Source organism: Moschus berezovskii, chromosome 3 (assembly GCF_049115385.1).
Source record: "Moschus berezovskii isolate FMDL1 chromosome 3, NW_MosBer_1.0, whole genome shotgun sequence".
NCBI classification, from domain to species: Eukaryota; Metazoa; Chordata; class Mammalia; order Artiodactyla; family Moschidae; genus Moschus; species Moschus berezovskii.
In genome coordinates, this window is record NC_142462.1 from 100,838,331 (window position 1) to 100,859,884 (window position 21,554).

The 21,554-nt window shown below is 37.7% G+C and overlaps 1 protein-coding gene across 1 annotated transcript in view; it reads right to left on the minus strand.

Annotated features, from left to right (window-relative positions):
• Nucleotides 1–21,554, minus strand: part of GRM8 (glutamate metabotropic receptor 8) — a 923,112-nt gene that overhangs the window by 351,967 nt on the left and 549,591 nt on the right. Inside the window, exon 7 of the mRNA XM_055421210.2 lies at nt 20,415–20,615. Within this exon, the coding sequence (XP_055277185.1) occupies nt 20,415–20,615 (201 nt within the window). The remainder of the gene's footprint in view (nt 1–20,414; nt 20,616–21,554) is intronic.

Consider the following 21,554-nt stretch of genomic DNA (forward strand, 5'->3'; position numbering starts at 1 on the left):
CAAAAATGTTAACATTTGTATTGGCTTCATATTTTTCATGGAAATTCAAGAAAAAAGAAACAAATGTGAATAAAGTGCCAAACTGAAATTTAAAGGAAAGAAATGTCAGTCAGTCAGTTCAGTCCCTCAGTCATGTCCTACTCTTTGCAACCCCGTGAACTGCAGCACGCCAGGCCTCCCTGTCCATCACCAACTCCTGGAGTCCCCCAAACCCATGTCCGTTGAGTCGGTGAGGCCATCCAGCCATCTCATCCTCTGTCGTCCCCTTCTCCTCCTGCCCTCAATCTTTTCCAACATCAGGGTCTTTTCAAACGAGTCAGCTCTTTGCATCAGGTGGCCAAAGTACTCAACTGTAATTTCAAAACCCAACAGAAAAGCCAACCTCTGCTTTTCAGTGTTGTGTAGTTTTTTTATTTTTATTTATTTTGCTACTATTGCATCCTTAATTTTCTGGTTTTTATTACAATGGACAGGGATAAATTAAAGATTGTGTCTTAGAATGATATTTCTTCTATGTATTATAAACTTTCAGTTCATGTGTTTGCATTACTTATTGTACTTATGTACTTTATTATATCCTAAATTCAAATTGCAACTCCTTAAAGTACTTGCTTTGAATATATGGTTTGTATAGGAAAACTAGGAATACCCAAGTCCTGTCTTGGTTTAATCAGCCCTCCTATGGAGGCCTCCAAGGAAACATACACATAAAAAAGGCAAAAGAAAGTGCTTTATGTTTAATTTGATTATTAACTGTGACTCTGGCCTCAAACTCCATAGGGAACTTCACAAACCAATGGAGACAATAGGCAGAGTTCCTTGCCTCTATGTTAGTTAAGGAAATGAATCAGGGAATCCCTGGTAGTCCAGGGATTAAGAATTAGCCTTCCAATACAGGGGAGGCAGGTTCGAACTTCGGTCAGAGAACTAACATCACACATGCCACTGGGCAACTAAGCCCATGTGCTGGCAACTACTGAGCCTGCACACCACAAAGAAGACCCTGCACCCCAACTAAGACCTGACACTGCCAAATAAGTAAATACTGAAAAAAGAAAATAAACCAATTACACAAGCAAGACCCAATTTTGAGCTGAACTAAACCAGCGGGCCTCAGTCCTTCTCAGACTAAAAGAGTGATCTTTGGACAGTGGCCACATGTGAGAAAGCATAGCCACAGTGCAAAAGCTAGACAGTCTGGCCTGTTTGGAGAGTGCAACCCAGCACCTAACTACTGCTGTTCCTTCAGAGACCTGCCAATGAATAGCCATGTTCACTCATTCTTAGCCAGAAGATGACTCCTCCTAGGAATACAGTAGTCAAGCCTCAAATCTGACTCATTCACATCATTCTCTTCCTCCTTGAGGCTTGAGGAACACTCGGTGATAGCACAGGGGAAAGCCTTTACTTTCCCTATAAGCCCACAGCAGTCGTTAAAATCTCTGAAAAGTAAAATGTGTGCCATATGTAAGATAGATAACTAGTGGGAAACTGCTGTACAGCACAGGGAGTTCAGCTCGGTGCTCTGTGACGTCCTAAAGGGGTTGGGATGGGGTAAGGAGGGGTGAGGGGAAGGACTAAGAGGGAGGGAACGCATACACACATATAGTTGATCCACTTTGTTGTACAGTAGAAACTAATACAACATTGTAAAGCAATTCAGTTCAGTTCAGTTCAGTCGCTCAGTCGTGTCCGACTCTTTGCGACCCCATGAATCACAGCACGCCAGGCCTCCCTGTCCATCACCAACTCCCGGAGTTCACTCAAACTCATGTCCATAGATTCAGTGATGCCATCCAGCCATCTCATTCTCTGTCGTCCCCTTCTCCTCCCGCCCCCAACATTTTCCAAAAATGTGACTAGTTATTATCTGATGTAGTTTGCTGTGCTATACTTCTGCACAACTGCTATTATAATCTGGGAAATAACTGCAAGACACAATGTCTCCAGTGTTCAGTAGCATCCTGTTCACAGTGATGCTGACTCACGGGAAGGACATGCTTGGACCATGAAGCTACCTGGGCTTCCACAGGTCTCTCCAAAGTGTTTACAAGATAATGTGCCATTTTGAGAATTTTAGAAAATACCATACTTTTTTTTTTTTTTAAGCAAAAAACGACTGACTCCAGAGACAGAAGAGAAGCATTGAGCATGACAGTGACACCAATCCCTTTTCTGCCTTAAGGCTTTTGTACCAGTTTGTTCTTAGGCTCTGATCCTTCTCATAATTCAGGTCTCAGTTTGAATATCACTATCTTCATGATGATTTACCATCTTCCCTATGGTCCCATCCTCCCTCTTCCACCACATTCTATGTGCAAGCTTGCTTAGTGGGTCAGCCATGTCCAGCTCATTTGTGACCCCATGGATTGTACTCTGCTGCTGCTGCTAAGTCACATCAGTCGTGTCCGACTCTGTGTGACCCCATAGATGGAAGCCCACCAGGCTCCCCCGTCCCTGGGATTCTCCAGGCAAGAACACTGGAGTGGGTTGCCATTTCCTTCTCCAAGATTGTACTCTAGACAGCATATTAAAAAGCAGACATATTACTTTGCCAACAAAGGTCCATCTAGTCAAAGCTATGGTTTTTCCAGTAGTCATGTATGGATGTGAGAGCTGGACTATAAAGAAAGCTGAGCACTGAAGAATTGATGCTTTTGAACTGTGGTGTTGGACAAGACTCTTGAGAGTCCCTTGGACTGCAAGGAGATCCAACCAGTCCATCCTAAAGGAAATCAATCCTGAATATTCATTGGAAGGACTGATGTTGAAGCTGAAACCCCAATATTCCGGCCACCTGATGTGAAGAGCTGACTCATTTGAAAAGACCCTGATGCTGGGAAAGATTGAAGGTGGGAGGAGAAGGGGATGACAGAGGATGAGATGGTTGGATGGCATCACCGACTCAATGGTCATGAGTCTGAGTAAACACCAGGAGTTGGCTATGGACAGGGAGGCCTGGTGTGCTGCAGTCCATGGAGTTGCAAAGAGCTGGACACAGCTGAGCAACTGAACTGAACTAATTGCACTCCACCAGGCTCCTCTGTCCATGGGATTTTTCAGGCAAAAATGGAGTAGGTTGCCATTTCCTCTTCCTGGGGATCTTCTCAACCCAGAAATCAAGCCACAGGCAGATTCTTTACCCGAGGAGCCACCAGGGAAGCCCGTTTTCTCTATGTTGGCCCTGCTAAACTGAGCTTCCTGAGGGCACTGTCTTTATTTAGCAGTTTTAATAGGCTACTTTCAAAGCAATACCCTATTTCAGCTCCTTTGAAACTTGGACCACTATACATAGAGTTGAAAATTCTGGGTCTAGTCTCAATTCCTTGATTTAGTATCCAGGAGTCTTAAATATATTACTTAATTTTTATATATCTCTGTTGTCAAATGGCATAATAACATCCACTTACTTGCCCTCCCACATACAACTGCTAGGGCTAATGAGAGAATATATATGAAAGCACTTTAAAGCGAAAAGCATCAAGATGCCGGGGACTGTTATTGTGACATGGTGAAATTCAAGGTAATTAGCACTAAAAAGACTTAATATGTGTAAATTTAAAATTTGTCATCAAAAGAAATCTTTCACTGAGATACAAAACAAGAAAATCCAGGGAATGATTTATTAGAGGCTTATCATCTTAACACATAATTTGTTTGAGTGCAAATTCCAGACGACAAGATTACTTTTCACCTAAAATTTACTAATAGGATTTTGACAATTCAGAGTCTAATATGAGAACAAAAAACAATACTCAAAAGTTTTCAGCAATAACATTTTTTTCATAAACAGCATATAGTTAATTTTATTTGACCCTTTCTCCTATATACTTCAAGTGGTCTGAACCCACTCTAGAATTATTTGTATTTGTGACATCATTATCTTTGCCAGCAAACTATGAAAAGCCTTTTTAATCACAATGACTAAGTAATCAAATTCCCTTATCCACAGAGGGAAGTATTTAAAATCGATCACTAAATAATGACATGACATTTAATTTTTTGTCACTAATTAAAATCAAATGATAGACATGAATAGGCTAGTCAGGAATTATTACTTCAGAGAACTCTTTCAATGCACAGGGTTAATTATTTATGTAAGGTTGAATTTCTAAGCATAACCTCTGGTGCTATCAAATGGGACCACAGATCACCTAAACTCACATCTGGCCCTTCCCAAATGGAAGATCTCAAATCTGCAGTAGATCACTAAAATTTTAAAATAGCACATTACACTAATCTGCAACACATCATGCCAAAATTATGATGTTCTAAAAATGTAGTAAAGAAGATGGATGTTGATCACAGTACTTAGTACATTTCTGATTGTTACTATTACCAGTTCTTAGATTAAAAATAATAAAATAATACAGGTAGTGAACTGACATTGGAAACACTTTCTGTAAAAGCCAGCCAAAGTTAATATAAGCTCAAAGGTCATTTGGTTTATCCAAATCCTGGTTCAAAGATACGAAGCAATTCAATGATTCTACTTTTACCCAATGTCCATTAAGTTAGAAAATGTTTGCCTTGACATTGGAAAATAAATATATCCTTTTATTCCATAATACCATTTTACTATTTTTATTTACTTGTTCTATTTCTATAGAAAAAGAGGTGAGCACGTGTGTGTGTGTACATGCACTTAAAAGCTCTTGATTTTAGATCTGCTAAATATAACAGATCTACTTAGGTCTGCTGTAGGACTTAAAAGCACTCAGATGAAACCATCCCTGAGTTTGCTAAATACGTTACTTTATTTTTATAAACATTTTGTGTGTGGAGATTGCTAGAAAACCAATGAACTGGTTATTTTCTGCTTCAGTACCAGTAAAATAGATTGCTATCATGCTCAAAATCCAAAAGAAGACTTCAAGTAATGCTGAAAAGAAAAAAATCCAACATGAAATGGTATTTGTTTATTCATATATTAACATATAATTGCCCAAAGTAGTATCATTTAAATTTTGCATCTACAGCCCACTTTAAAGGCTAAAATGGATCAAACTGATGAAGCACACTTGTAAAGGTATAAAAAATGTATTATGCACAAATTGCAATAAAAAAATCTCAGTATTTTTAACAATATCTGATAGCTTGTGTGCCTATATATAGAAAAATCACGTTGAAGAAGAAAATAGTTTCTCAACTAAGCTACTAGTTAACTACAGTCTTTGACAGAAACTATCATCTCCCTCCCTCATCCCAAACTAGTTTCTGTGTATAAAATGTATCAGTTCTCTCTTTGGTTTGGGTTAAAGCATATCTAGTAGGATCAGAAAGATGTGTGTATGCATGCTAAGTTGCTTCAGTTATATCCAACTATTTGTGATCCTATGGACTGTAATCCACCAGGCTCCTCCATCATTCTCCAGGGAAGAATACTGCTGCTGCTGCTGCTGCCGCCAAGTGGCTTCAGTCGTGTCCGACTCTGTGCGACCCCATAGATGGAAGCCCACCAGGCTCCCCCGCCCCTGGGAGTCTCCAGGCAAGAACACTGCAGTGGGTTGCCATTTCCTTCTCCAGGGGATCTTTCCAACCCAGGGATCAAACTAGGTCTCCTGCGGTTCCTGTATTGCAGGCAGATTCTTTACCACTGAGCCACTGGAGAAGCCCCAGAAAGATATAACCCACTAATTCTCACTTAAATACTATCTGGAAAAAAAAATTCCTGAAATGTCAGTCTGAAGGTTTTTGTTTTTGTCTATAGAGGGCCAATATTATTTTGAGTGGGCTTCCCTAGCGGCTCAGCAGTAAAGAATCCACCTGCAATGCAGGAGACACAGGAGACATGGGTTTGATCCCTGGGTAAGGAAGATTCCCCCAGAGGAGGGCATGGCAGCCCACTCCAGTATTCTTGCCTGAAGAATCCCCATGGTCAGAGAAGCCTGGTAGGATATAGTCTATAAGGTCGCAAAGAGTCAGACATGACTGAAGTGACTTAGCACGTAATATTATTTTGAAAGATAAAAATGTGGATAGAAAAATCAGAGATCACTTATTTCTGAAAGTGAGTGCAATGTGCAATTAAGAACACTGCAATTTTCTCAAATACCTCTGAATACTCTAGAATTTATTGACCCTAGAATTTGCGACAACTCTGATATGTTGTCATGAATAGCTAAGGAAGGAGAGCAAATGCGTTTTCCTTCCTGGTAAACTAAGAGGATGACATGCCAAATTCCTTTTGCTAAATCCTGCGGTGATGTTTAGGGTATTTGGGAATTACACTAGAGCACCAGTTGGAAGAGTATAATTTCTTTCTCTTTGGTGCCTAGGACTGAGACTGGTGGAATTAAGAGTATTTTTTCATGATGCTGATTAAAGTTGAAATACTATTGCCTAGAAAATCCCATGGATGGAGGAGCCTGGTGGGCTGCAGTCCGTGGGGTCGCTAGGGGTCGGGCACGACTGAGCGACTTCACTTTCACTTTTCACTTTCACACATTGGAGAAGGAAATGGCAACCCACTCCAGTGTTCTTGCCTGGAGAATCCCAGGGACGGGGGAGCCTGGTGGGCCTCCGTCTATGGGGTCACACAGAGTCGGGCACGACTGAAGTGACTTAGCAGTAGCAGCAGCAGTTATGAGAATGCTGGTAGGTAAATACACACAGAATTGCAAGTTTGTCAGCATCATAGAATACACATCAAGAACCCTAATGTAAACTATGGACTTTGGATGATAACGATGTGTCTATTTAGGTTAATTGGCTGTAACACATGTACCACTCTGGTTCAAGAAGTTGATAGTTTGGAGAAGCTGTGTGTGGGGTGTGGGGGTGGGTGGTGGGAGGCAGGGGATATATAGAAACTTTCTGTACTTTCCACTTAATTTTGCTGTGAACCTAAAATGGCTTTAAAAAATTAAGACTATAACTTTTTAAAAAATTATGATAGAGCATGACCAAGATGAGAATATTATTAGAAGTAATATTTTTACCACTTTCTAAGAAATTGTAGGTATTGTATTAAAATGTTAATTTTTCCTACATTATAAACTTCATTAATAGATATTCAGTGTTATTATTTCATAAAATAATTCATTAGACTTTAAAAATTAAATTCTCAATATATAACAAAGTAAATTAACTAACTGAATCTGATGTTAATAGAGAGAGATAATGGTGGGAATGTGCTTTACTTCCTCTTTATCAAAAGTTACAGTGAAATGAAGCCAGGCATAAAAGAGTACAGATTATGTAGCTTCATTTATATGAGTACAAAAGTTGGCAATCCTAGTCTGTGCTGTTCTGAGTCAGAACAGTGACTTACTAGAGAGGCATGTACTGACTGGAAAAACACAGGAAGGTTTTAAGGTGACAGCTGGAGATTCAGAGGAGTTGATTGGCTGTTATGGATACTGATTTAGGTGATTTCAGTCTGTAAAAAATTGATGGAGCTGTCGACTTATTGCAGTCTTCAGTACATATGTTATCCTTTTTTTAGAAGCCAAAAAAAGGCAGTTCTTCATTTCATGAAGTTCTGAATGAAGCAAAGGAGATTGAGATGAGGCTATACACCTTTTTATATGTTTTTGTTTTGTTTAATTTTTTTTTATTGGAGGCTAATTATTTTACAATATTATATTGGTTGGTTTCACCATACATTGACATGAATCCGCCCCGGGTGTACATGAGTTCCCCCTTCCGAACCCCCCTCCCACCTCCCTCCTCCCCTTATCCTCCCTCTGGGTCATCCCCGCATACCAGCCCCGAGCATCCTGTAACATGCATCGACCCTGAACTGGCGATTCATTTCACATATGATAATATACATGTTTCAATGCCATTCTCCCAAACCATCCCACCCTCACCCTCTCCTACTGAGTCCCAAAGACTGTTCTATACATCTGTGTCTCTTTTGCTGTCTCGTATACAGGGTTATCGTTTGCATCTTTCTAAATTCCATATATATGCGTTAGTATATTGTATTGGTGTTTTTCTTTCTGTCTTACTTCACTCTGTATAATAGGTTCTAGTTTCATCCACCTCATTAGAACTGGTTCAAATGCGTTCTTTTTAACGGCTGAGTAATACTCCATTGTGTATATGTACCAAAGCTTTCTTATCCATTCATCTGCAGATGGACATCTAGGTTGCTTCCATGTCCTGGCTATTATAAACAGTGTTGCAATGAACATTGGAGTATATGTGTCTCTTTCAATTCTGGTTTCCTCAGTTATACACCTTTTTATATAAGCCTGTGGTTTATATAAAGACAGAGAAAAATGAAAAGAAAGTTAAGAGAACTTTAAGGAGCTGGGAGGAATGGACTTTTTGATGTATTGTTAAACAGGTTAGAATTTCTCAATGGGACATCTGTGTAACCTAGACAGTCAGGAAAGAAAAACATAAGATATGAGGAAAGCTTTCTTAAATAGGTCTAAGGATTATGAGTAAGGTAGAAATTAATAAATATCTTTCTGAGAGACTTATACCACATCCCTCTCACTTGCCAAAATGTACACTGTCATTTTCATTTTGAATTACTTTTTTAAATGATAGGGCTTATATGACCAAACTAGATAGCATATTAAAAAGCAGAGACATTACTTGGCCAACAAAGGTCCATCTAGTCAAAGCTATGGTTTTTCCAGTAGTCATGTATGGATGTGAGAGTTGGAGTATAAAGAAAGCTGAGCGCCGAAGAATTGTGTTGCAAAGAGTTGGACACGACTGAGCAACTGAACTGAATTGAACTGATGCTGTTGTATGGAATTCACTCTTCTATGTTCTGTGGGAATGGATAACACGAATGGGATGTGTACTGGTATAACATTATTCTCTGGTGAAGCTGGGTACAGACAATGACCTTCAGCTAAATTCTTTGCACAGGTCATAGATGTCTTTCATAACCTATGTCTAAGTGAGTTTCCAAGTTTCTTAGCATACAAGGTGTATTCTATTCCCGTACACATAGCCTGAATACTATTTCAAGCAACAGCCTCCACCTCTTTACCTATCTGATCATTTTACTCAAGGGAGAATGGATTAGAGTGGCCTCTACACCCTGTTAGTACTATATATCACCCTAAACCACTAAAATAAAAAAAAAAAGAAGGGTAAGAAGGTGACTAAAAGAGAAAAGGTGAACAAGAAAGCCTAATCAACCTTGAGGATAGATGAGTTAAGCCTTGAAGAAATAAGACATTAATTTCAGACAACACAGTATTACTGGTTATAAGAAATTTTTATTAGCACAACCTTGTAAATCAACTATACTTCAATAAAAACTGTTTTAAAGGAAATTTAAGGGATGCTTTTGAAATTAAAGTGTGTAAGGGAATATATAAGTGACTGTGCATTTGAGGGATATTTATGTATGTGTGTGTTTGAAATTCAGTAAACATATACAGAAGATTTAGTTTTGTCATGGAGCAGAGGAAAAACTAAGTTACCATTTGTTGATTATTCACAATGTGCCAGGAGTTGTGAATTATCTCATTAAATGCTCAGAATGACACTACAAGGTAGATATGGTGATTACTTCCATGCAAAGATGAGAACATGGAAGTTTCTAAAAATTAAGTGACTTATCCAAGTTTTCACCACTTAAGTGCAAGAGTTAGAATTTTAGTTCATATCTCTGTTTCAGTTGAAAACTCATACCTTAGCCACTGCAACCATCTTGATTACGAAATGATCACAAGAGCAAATGGAGAAACATTAGACAAGAAAAGAAGACAAAAGGAGAGGAAAAGAAGTTTAAGATCTAAAGGCATATAAAGTAAGAAAAAGGAGACATGAGAACTGGAAGAGAGAAAAATACAAATAGCCCAGCTGAGGCACAAAACAGACATTCAATAAATGTTTGTTGAATGAAGTTAATGACATAATAAAAATGAAATAAATGTCATAAATAATGTGACACTCCCTAAATTTAAAAAAGAAATTTCCTTAACTTCAGTTCAGTTCAGTTCAGTCGCTTAGTCATGTCCGACTCTTTGCAACCCCATGAATCACAGCACGCCAGGCCTCCCTGTCCATCACCAACTCCCGGAGTTCACTCAAACTCATGTCCATAGAGTCAGTGATGCCATCCAGCCATCGCATTCTCTGTCGTCCCTGTCTCCTCCCACCCACAATGCCTCCCAGCATCAGAGTCTTTTCCAGTGAGTCAACTTGTCGCATGAGGTGGCCAAAGTATTGCAGTTTCAGCTTTAGCATCAGCCCTTCCAATGAACACCCAGGATTGATCTCCTTTAGAATGGACTGGTTGGATCTCCTTGTAGTCCAAGGGACTCTCAAGAGTCTTCTCCAGCACCACAGTTCAAAAGCATCAATTCTACGGCGATCAGCTTTCTTCACAGTCCAACTCTCACATCCATACATGACCACTGGAAAAACCATAGTCTTGACTAGACGGACCTTTGTTGGCAAAGTAATGTCTCTGCTTTTTAATATACTATCTAGGTTGGTCATAACTTTCCTTCCAAGGAGTAAACGTCTTTTAATTTCATGGCTGCAAGGTGTTTCAATTCAGTTCAGTCACTCGGTTGTGTCTGATTCCTTGTGACCCCATGGACTGCAGCATGCCAGACTTCCATGTCCATCACCAACTCTCAGAGCTTGCTCAAACTCATATTCATTGAGTCAGTGATGCCATCCAACCATCTCATCCTCTGTCCTCCCTTTCTCCTCCTGCCTTCAATCTTTCCCAGCATCAGGGTGTTTTCCAAGGGGTCAGTTCTTCACATCAGGTGCCAAAGTATTGGAGTTTCAGCTTCAGCATCAGTCCTTCCAATGAACATTAAGGAATGATTTCCTTTAGGATGGACTGGTTGGATCTCCTTGCAGTCCAGGGACCCTCAAGAATCGTCTCCAACACCACAGTTCAAAAGCATCAATTCTTTGGCGCTGAGCTTTCTTTATAGTACAACTCTCACATCCATATGTGACTACTGTAAAAACCATAACTTTAACTAGAGATGGACCTTTGTTGGCAAAGTAATGTCCCTGCTTTTTAGAATGCTGTAGAGGTTGGTCATAGCTTTTCTTCCAAGGAGCAAGCGTCTTTTAATTTCATGGCTGCCATCACAATCTGCAGTGATTTTAGAGCCCAAAAAATAAAGTCTCTCACTGTTTCCCATCTATTTGCCATGAAGTGATGGGACCAGATGCCATGACCTTACTTTTCTGAACGTTGAGTTTTAAGCCAGTTTTTTTTCACTCTCTTCTTTCACTTTCATCAAGAGACTCTTTAGTTCATCTTTGTTTTCTGCCATAAGGGCAGTGTCACCTGCATATCTGAAGTTATTGATATTTCTCCTGGCAATCTTGATTCCAGCTTGTGCTTCATCCAGCCCAGCATTTTGCATGATGTATTCTGTACGAAGTTAAACAAGCAGGATGACAAAATGTAGCCTTGACATACTCCTTTCCTGATTTGGAACCAGTCTGTTGTTCCATGTCCAGTTCTAACTGTTGCTTCTTGACCTGCATACAGATTTCTCAGGAGGCAGGTTAGGAGGTCTGGTATTCCTATCTCTTTAAGAATTGTCCACATTTTGTTGTGATTCACACAAAGACTTTGGCATAGTCAATAAAGCAGAAATAGATGTTTTTCTGGAACTCTCTTGCTTTTTCAATGATCCAACAGATGTTGACAATTTGATCTCTGGTTCCTCTGCCTTTTCTAAACCCAGCTTGAATATCTGGAAGTTCACAGTTCCCATACAAAGGTTTTTTTCACATGGTTCAAAAGAAAAGTTATTGTATAGTCATGGGTTTTTAATACATTCAAAAGACTAGGAAAATCAAAATCCCCAAAGTGTAATAATTAGATACCTGAATTAAAAATAATTTTCTCATTCATATTCTTTACTTTCAAACTACCTTCTTGATTAAAGTTTAATGTAATTATAAGAGTTAATAACCTTAAAGAGAAAAATAATCAAGTCTGCATTATACTTTTGGGGTATATTCTTTCTGAAGTAAAATATCACTAGAAAATAATTATCCCTAATAGAATGGGAGCTATTCTAATAAATACGTTCTTTCATTTAAAAAGTGCATAATTTTTAAGGAAATAGAAGAAACTGTGAGAGAATGAGCCCCATTTGATCTACCCTAGATTCAGCAGACACCCATATGAGCAATAGTGTATTTTGCCATGTACTTTGAGAAACTTGTAAAATCACTCATATTTCTGTTCCTTTTTCTGAGAAACTGACACTTCTGGGGAAACCTTGTTGACTGGTGTCCTGGCAGAAGCATTTTTCCAACCTGTGCTTTGTTTTCACTCCCACTAGCAATCCTTATACATAGAGCTTTTAAACTCTGCCTCCTTCTGAAAAGTCTCAAGTCCTTGGTCCCATTCCACACATCTCATCACCTTTATATGGTGACCTAAGTACTAACTTCATTATTTATCTATTAATATTCTCCACACATAAGACAGTATATCTCTGATTAAGCACTTTCTATATATTATCACTTTAGATTTCACAGGAGCTCTAATATATATATATATATATATATAAACTATTAATATACCCATTGTATAAATGAGAAAACAAAGATTTAGAGAAGTTTTGTTACTTGACTGAGGTCACAAAGTAGTGAGTGCTGAAACTGGATTTAAATTCTCAGTATAAAGCCTGTGCTTCTGATCACTGTGATAAACACAAACCATTAAATGTGAACTCTGTCAGGAAGTCCCCATCACCTCAATTCCTCTCAGCTCCTTCATCTACGTCCCTGTCATGCATTCAAGGATCACTGCTGCATCCCTGTTTAGATTCAACACCAATACTTAACCCTCAGTTAGTGAGCCCATGGTACCTCATTTAATTCTGGAATTTGCTTATCATTTTCCCCTAATTTTTGGCACATGATGAAGTTCATGAATTATAAGAACAAAGAAGAAGTAAAATAAACCCACTGCAGTAGGTGAAGTTGAGGAGGATCCAAGGAGGAACTGAGGCAAGTCTATTGTTTGCCTGAAGCTTTAAAGGATGCTGCCTCCATCTTGGCCCGCACGTTAGTCTATACATGAAGGGAAGAAATGAGAGTCCTTGTTCTTCATGACTATCAGAGAAATTAGACTTAAGCTTCCCATACACACAGTTTATCATCTTAGAAAACAGAGGAAAGTATAATTATGCTGCTAAATTCCACGGTGGCTTCACTTGTAGAATTAATATTTTTTAACCAGCCTGAAGTTTCCTTAATCAGAAACTGAAATATTACTTAATTTCAAGTCAACCTGTTTATTTATCACCACATATTCAATATTGCTAACATATGCCATTCACTTTATAAAAAATGTATAAATATTTCCAGGAACTACTTCACAGTCTGCAAATTTCTATCTTCAAGAATAAATCATATAATGTACTTCCAAATGATTAATAATGATTTTCTCAATTTTATTTCAAGTACGGTAACTATCAAAAACATATAACCTTATGTTTAAGGTTAACATAGAAACACTTCATCACATTTGATTTTTCTTCAACTCTATTTACCAAATAAGTAATATCTAATCACAAGGAAATGATGCATCATAACTTCCAGAGGTGACAATTTTTTGTCAGTTTTTCCATATAGTGATATTTTATGTCTCATTTCCACTTATAAAGGATCATAAAATAAAGCTGTGTCAAGCCAATTTTGTCAATGGTATATACACTAAAACACTGTACTCAGGGCTCTGCTGTCATCTAAATGGGAAGGGAATCTAAAAAGAGTGGACATATGTATATGTGCAACTGATTCACTTTGCTGCACAGCAGAAATCAACATAACATTGAAAGGAACTATACTCCAATAAAAATTAATTTAAAAAATGGCAACACTAAATAATAAAGATATATGCACCCAAAAATGATACTGAATTAATCCTAGTAATGGAGTTGTCACAAACAGTTACAAAGAAAGATCATTTAGGGAGGTAAAGATATTTCTCAAAACCTTCGAGTTTCTAACCAAAGCACAGTGCCTAGAAAAGAGCCAGCACTCAAACGATACTTTGTTCCCTCCCTCCCTCTTTCATTTCTTTATGTTCCATCTGTACTTTCATTTTCCCCTTTCAGGCACTCTTCTCTCCTGGAAATGATTGGAACCGTCTCTTAACTTGTCATGCCTATCTTCAATCTCTCCCTCCTGTCTGCAAATTGCTGCCATAGTTATTTTTCTAAAACACAAATCCTAGCATTTCACTGTCCTGTCAGAAAGCTTCAGTTCCCTGCTGCCTCCTGTGTCACATTCAAACATCAGAGTTTGGCAGGGATTTCTAACAGGCCCAAGTTCATGTTGCTAATCTCATCTTCAGACTGCTCCCATGTCAGTCCCTTGAATTCTTATACTGTGAATGCTCACTTTCCCAGAACACATACTCTCACCTGTCTTCCGTCTCCTATTAAACAGCTTTGTCTGCCATGAATATCCTTTCCCATCTTGTCCACCTAGAGAAATGTCACTTTCTATTTGTAATTTAAATCAGATGTCATCTGCTCTCTGTATTGTATTCTTTGTGCACCCCCCAACCCCCTGAGCTAAACTCCCTAATCTCAGTCTTACGCTGTGTTTGTACAAGCCTCTATCACATCACTTATCAAACTGAATTATTATTGGTAACATGTTTGTACCTCTCCTTTGTTAAGCTTTGACATTTGAAAATTCATAGAACCACACTTTATTAATCTTTGCATTTTTAATGCCTAGCAAAGAGCCCTTTTATCAGATACTTTTTAAGATTCCCAGTAAAATGAATGTGGCTTTATTCATAAAAAATAAAAATAAGCAAAAAAATAAACAGTAAGAACACTGACAGGTATCTATATTTTTAAAATATGCCATTATCTTTAAAATAATCTGTGGTGAATATAGAGCTGGAAGAGAACTGAGGTTATTATAGTACAATCCTTCCATCTAAAAGAGGCTTTCCAGGCAGTGCTAGTGGTAAAGAACTGGCCTGCCAATGCAGGAGACTTTAGAGACTCAGGTTTGATCCCTGGGCTGGGAAGATCCCTTGGAGAAAGGCATGGCAACCCACTCCAGTATTCTTGCCTGGGAAATCCCATGGACAGAGGAACCTGGGGGGCTATAGTCCATACGGTCGCAAAAAAGAGTGGGATACGAAGCAACTTAGCTTAGCACTCCATCTAAAAGATAAGCCATCTTCTTCTAAATTTTCTTTTTTTTTCTTTTGCTTCTCCTCTTCACCTAACTCAAAAATAAATTTCAAATGGATAAGACTCTTTGATATGGAGAAATCATGATCACTTGATTTTACTGTAAATGTTTTTTCCCACTGAGTTCTAACTCATCTTTATCACATCATAAATCCATATGTATGTATATACAAACTTATTATTATTATATATTTATGGCTATTTCTACCTGGTTGCATTTACTATATGTCTGTTCTGCTACTAGTTTAATACTGAATTGATTACTATAACTTAACATTATGCTTAAATGTTAATATGTTTGGTAGGAATATTTTTTCCTTCAAAATCATTTTAGTTACTTTTTTTTACTCATTTATATTCACAGTTAAAATTTTAAATATTATTTCAAATTCCAGAAAATGCTCCTTTGTCATTTTGGTTGGAACTATACTAAGCCTGAATACAGATGTACTCATAAAATAATAGCATTTTCCTATAATTTGTTTTTCTGTCTACAAACAAGGGAGGTGGATGTCCCTCAATAAAGTTGTCTTCATATAGATCTTTCATAATTTCTGGTTCCATTTATTCCAAGATATTGTCTATGTATATTTTGCAAACAAAACAGTCTCATTTCCCATATGAGTTAATGGCTTCTTACTAGTATGTATGAGAGTTTTTAATGTTCTAATATTAATTTTATATTTGATCATCTAAAAGCAGTCTAATATATTTCTCAACTTATTGTCTTGATATCAAATCATTGGAAGTAATCATAATACTACTTTCTTTTTCCTTTTTAGTAGTAATCTCTGTTATTTTTGTTCCTTGTTTTATCTCAATGGCTAAAATTGATAGACTATTAATAACAGTGCTAATAGGACTAATTTGTCTCTGCAGCAAGAATAACTATAAATAAATATATAACTGTTTATAGGCCAAGAAAGATGTGCTTATACTGTTAAATATTTATTCAATTTCTAGTTTGTTTTTGTACTTATAACAGAAATGTTTATATTTTAAGCAAACGGCTTTTTATAGATTTTATGAGATATTGTTCATTGTCTTATTTGCCCTATTAGTGTGCTTCAATACATTTCCCAATATTAAGCAGTATTTATTTCTTTTAGATAGCTTAAAGGTATTATACACAAGGAAATTTGCTTTAAACCCAGTCTCTAATGTTCAGAGACTCTCAGAATTGCATATTTGGAAAACTTTCAGTAAGTCCATAAAATAATAAAGTTTCTAAAGAAAAGAAAGTTCTGATAAACTCCATCTCTATACCAGTCTCTGTAATCAGTCAAATGTTTACATATGCTTCTTAGAATAATGAACATTGACATGGTTAGACCACTACCTCACTGTGAGTTTAAGGAAGTTACTTCATTCAGAGAATTCAATCACAACATGAAGGTTTGCATTCATTAAGTAATTCCAAAATTGATTCCTCTCTCAGATTCCCACCGAACTATGTGATTCTTAATTGTGTCTCCTCTACCTTAACAAAAACTCACCCACCTAGAGAAGCAAAGAGATTCAGAGACCATGGCATACCCCTTCCTCAGGTTTTTACCTCTGCTCACTTTATTTAAACTTTTTCCCTAAGTCACTCATAGAAACTTCCTAAATGTTCCTTTCACCCACTGGGAATGCCTCATGACAACTAAACTTGTACTACCTGCTCCTTGCCAGCAATAATTTGGAACAGGTCTGACATCAAACTTAAGTTTAGCTAATGAGATTCAAGTTTCCAAGAAGTTAGAATCGAGACTTAAAACACATATATATATGTTCATCTTAGCACATGTTCCAAACAGCAACCAAATTCTAAAAGTTGTGCTACCTACCCTAAGAACCTAGAACTAGAGGAAACCCATATAGGAAGAACAAAACAAAGCAGACAGAAAGATATTTGGATTTCTAAAAGGTTTTAGTATTTATAATCAGTTCTTTTCTTAGGCCCTTCTTTACTCTGCCAGGGGGTTTCTTGACACATCCTCATAAATCCATCCTTTTAGCTTAAGCAAGCTTAAGTTGGTTTCTGTTACCTACAGTCAAACAGCCCTGATTAGTATGCCAACTCTGTCCTGCTCAGCTATAAAGAAGTAAGGAGACATTTCTGGAATTCTATCCAACACTTTTTCTTTATGATGAATAAGGTTCTCATGGCAACAGAAAAATCTTTGATTCTATACAAGATGTACAGTATTAATATTTTACTGCCTATAGACCAGACCAGAGGAAGAAATTGACATTGTTGCTTAAGTACCTGAAAAAATCTGAACTCTTTATTTTATGTGTTTCTTTTGATAAAATTTTACATTTAAAAAATTTATAGAAATAGCAATTTGTTCAACTGGTAGCAATAAAAATATTCCTAAAAGACAAGCCTTTGTTTCCCTCCATCTTCCCAAGTAAATTTTTGTTAAATAACACTGCTTATTAAGCTGTCAAAGTCTCATATGATACTTTTCTTTTAGAAATAATTTCTAAGATAATTCATTCTCTCCTAAAAAATAAACTTGCTTCTATCATGTAATGAAGCTTATGCACTCCATCAAATGTCCCTTTACATTTTGACTGCTTAGGAAGCTCAGTACTTAACCTAGTCCTTCCTTCTTACTATTGTACCAGACACCGTTCTTTACTAAATTTGTTTCTCCTCCTTTCAATTGTCTTGATGATGTACTTCTACTTGAACAGCCCCACGTGTCTTTTTATCAGAAACTAGCAAGGTATTAATAATGAATGAATGCTAACAGTAAGCCAATAATGAAATAAAAAATTGATAAACATCCTGAAAATTACTGAAAACCAAATTAGATATCCCATGATAATCTGCATATACTCAGGTCTCTTACCCTATTATTATCACAGTTCTATTATTACCAGCTATTGGAACACAGCCAAATTTTAAGCCATTAGCAAAATAAATGTCCAAGGAGCTCAAAGAGATTCTAAGTTCATACACTGAAATTCTTGTATTTTACATGATTCTCATCTGGAGTACGTTTACTCTTGTATCAGACACAGTTCTATTATGCTTCAGTGGGTTCCTATTGCTTTCAAGATGAAGAACAAATTGTAGGAATGACCTATAAGACCTCATGACCTCTCTGGTCCTGTCTACTGCTTTACCCTTATCTTTCACTTTCATCTCGATTCCAGCTGTCTCTAACTCCCTAGAATAGAGACATATTCCCCTATTATAAACTTTAAGTCCAACATACCTTCTCTTTCAATACTCCTTGCAGATTACATAATTACACCTTTGTGTGCTTTTTTGATTTATATCTAAATTCCCCAAGAAATTTAGGTCTGTTTGAATTGTTTTTACCAGTAATGTATCTTTGCTGCTGCTGCTAAGTCACTTCAGTCGTGTCTGACTCTGTGCGACCCCACAGATGGAAGCCCACCAGGCTCCCCTGTCTCTGGGATTCTCCAGGCAAGAACAGTGGAGTGGGTTACCATTTCCTTCTCCAATGCATGAAAGTGAAAAGGGAAAGTGAAGTCGCTCAGTCATGTCTGACTCAGCAACCCCATGGACTGCAGCCTACCAGGCTCCTCCATCCATGGGACTTTCCAGGCAAGAGTACTGGAGTGGGTTGCCATTGCCTTCTCCGATGTATCTTTAGCACCTATCATAAGGTTTAACACATTCTGTGGACTCAACAAATACATTGATGAAATTTTTTGTGTTTTTGTGTTTATAGTAGATTGAAAGAAGCAAATTATGGAAGGGATCAGCCCCCAAAACAATCACAGCAACAGTACTCTGAAAATGTAAAGAGGAAAAAAACTGTAAAAAGTAGACAGAACTCAGAAATCATTGGTGTCTAGAGGCAAATTGTGTTAATAATCATTAGACATTATGACTTTTTTAGTAGTCTTTAATGGCATCATTATATTACAGTATGGTATGATAATTAAAGTCATCAAGGAAGGGTTAGATTTTTATCTATGGTTAAGAGAGAAACTGGTAATTCACCTTTGAAGTGCTTTTACCCAATGTTTCTTTAAAAGATCTCCCTCTCTTCTTGAGATGAGCTTCAGTTAATGAAAAAATATATTCATTTGCATTCCTCTTTTCACTGTTTAACAATTTAGATAAACAAAGTGTTCCCTAACCTCACATTAGGGTAAATAACCTTGCATTGTAACACTCCTCTTGCGCTCCATTTAATCACTGTAAGAAAATTATTTTCAAATTCCCCTTACTATTTATATTCTCAACAAAAGGAACAGCGTTATGTAATGTTTCACCAAAATTCTGTTGAAAAAAGAGGGTCCTGTGGATTGAATGTAAACCAAATTGTGTCTCCCATTGCCTGAACAGAGCAAAAGAAGAAGTTTCCACTTGAATTCTAAATTGAAGATGACCTTGTGCTTTTTTGAGAAAGGCTGGCAGCTGAGGTCACTGGAGTGTATTATGATGGACAGTACAGCACTGTGCATGGCTCGGAGGCATGTCCATTGTGTGGATTACAGCCAAACAGAAAGAATTAGACAGCTCAGAGCATTCTATCATTTCATTTGAAAATAATGGTCAAAGTCATGAGCAGCAACCATTACAACTTTCATGAAAGAACAGCAGAATTCAATAGTTTCATCACTCGAGACAGGCAGTTTAGCTATTCTCAGCCGAGTCCTATGAATCCAGCATATTCTGTACTAATTTCTTGTGTCACTCGGAGAAGCAGCATTTTTGCTGCGGCAGTAGACAAATCTCATCTCCACTTCATTGTATGTAGTTCTACCTTACACGATACAGCTCATTGCTTTAAACTGACCAAGTCATTGAAAGAAATACAAAGAAAAAGAAGCTGTGGAAACTTAACACAGAGCTTTTAGAATGCAAATATCCAGCAGCTCCGAATCACCCCCTCTTGCTCAAGTCATCTTACTGTTTAAAATGCTGAAAATTGGTTTCAAAACAAAATGTGAACAATGCCTTCTCTAATAATGGCATGAACAAAACATTTTCAAAGAAATCTAATCTGTTGTCAGTGGTTCCAAATGAGCCTCCTAAGTTGTTTCTGAAAGAGTGATATTTTGATTGATAGCGGCTTATTTTTAACTTCTGCTTCTTTCAGGAATAGATAAATGGTAGCACACACACAAAAAAATGTGTTTGAGATTTAAAAGCAGGTGGAAAAACTCACACTTCTGATTAAAAGGGGAACTGCTTCTTATCCTATGCTTCCCACTCTACTGGTGTATATTCTATATATAGGAAGAATAGACACCCCCTGTCATTTCTCAAGTGTTTAGATACCAAAAAAAGTTGCGACTTACCATTAAAATTTACAGCCCGAATATAACCAAGTAGTTCTTTCCCATCAATGGTACTCATCCGTGGGCAAATGCCAATGTAACCAGGGCAGACATCTTTGTGCATATTGTGCAGGGCATAAGCCATGGAATATACAGCATCAATTACAAATTGGACCTTTCCCTCCTGTTCATAAGATGAATCCCGTGCAATTCGCTCCAGCCCTGTAAAAGAGAATGGAAAGCCATCAACTGGGGTTGCTGCTGCTGCTGCTAAGTCACTTCAGTCGTGTCCGACCCCGTGCGACCCCAGAGATGGCAGCCTACCATGCCCCCCCGTCCCTGGGATTCTCCAGGCAAGAATACTGGAGTGGGTTGCCATTTCCTTCTCCAATGTGTGAAAGTGAAAAGTGAAAGTGAAGTCGCTCAGCCGTGTCTGACTCTTAGCGACCGCATGGACTGCAGCCCACCAGGCTCCTCCATCCATAGGAGTTTCCAGGCAAGAGTACTGGAGTGGGTTGCCATTGCCTTCTCCATCAACTGGGGTTATATTTCACTAAAAGATGGCATGAGGGCTAAGATTTTCATCATTTGAGGCACACCTAATGAGACAAAACTATTTGATTTTACTCTTGATTATTTTAGTCCTATTCTTACTGAGTCAGGTTTTTAAACTGGGTATTGAATTTTTATTGGGAGAGAACAGAAACTATTCCATTAGCAACAAAAAGATATAAAGTAAATAAAAGATATATAGTTTCATTATCTTCATTTCACCTTATTGAGTTCTACTGAGATGGCTGGATGGCATCACCGACTCGATGGACATGAGTTTGAGTGAACTCTGGGAGTTGGTGATGGACAGGGAGGCCTGGTGTGCTGTGATTCGTGGGGTCGCAGAGAGTCAGACACGACTGAGAGACTGAACTGAACTGAACTGAACTGATACTGTACATGCGAGTAATTAACTAGCATTTTGGTAGTGATTTGATCTTTTAAGTAAAATGTGTAGACTGTAGTTCTTTTCATTCACCTCAGCTCCCAGAGCATCATCTAATAAGTGACCCAAAGTAAGATATCCCCCATAACCCCAGGTCTGTCCTTGTTTAGAATGTGCTATTTGGGAGCTCTTTTTATAAATATTAAATGACAATATTTCCTTAA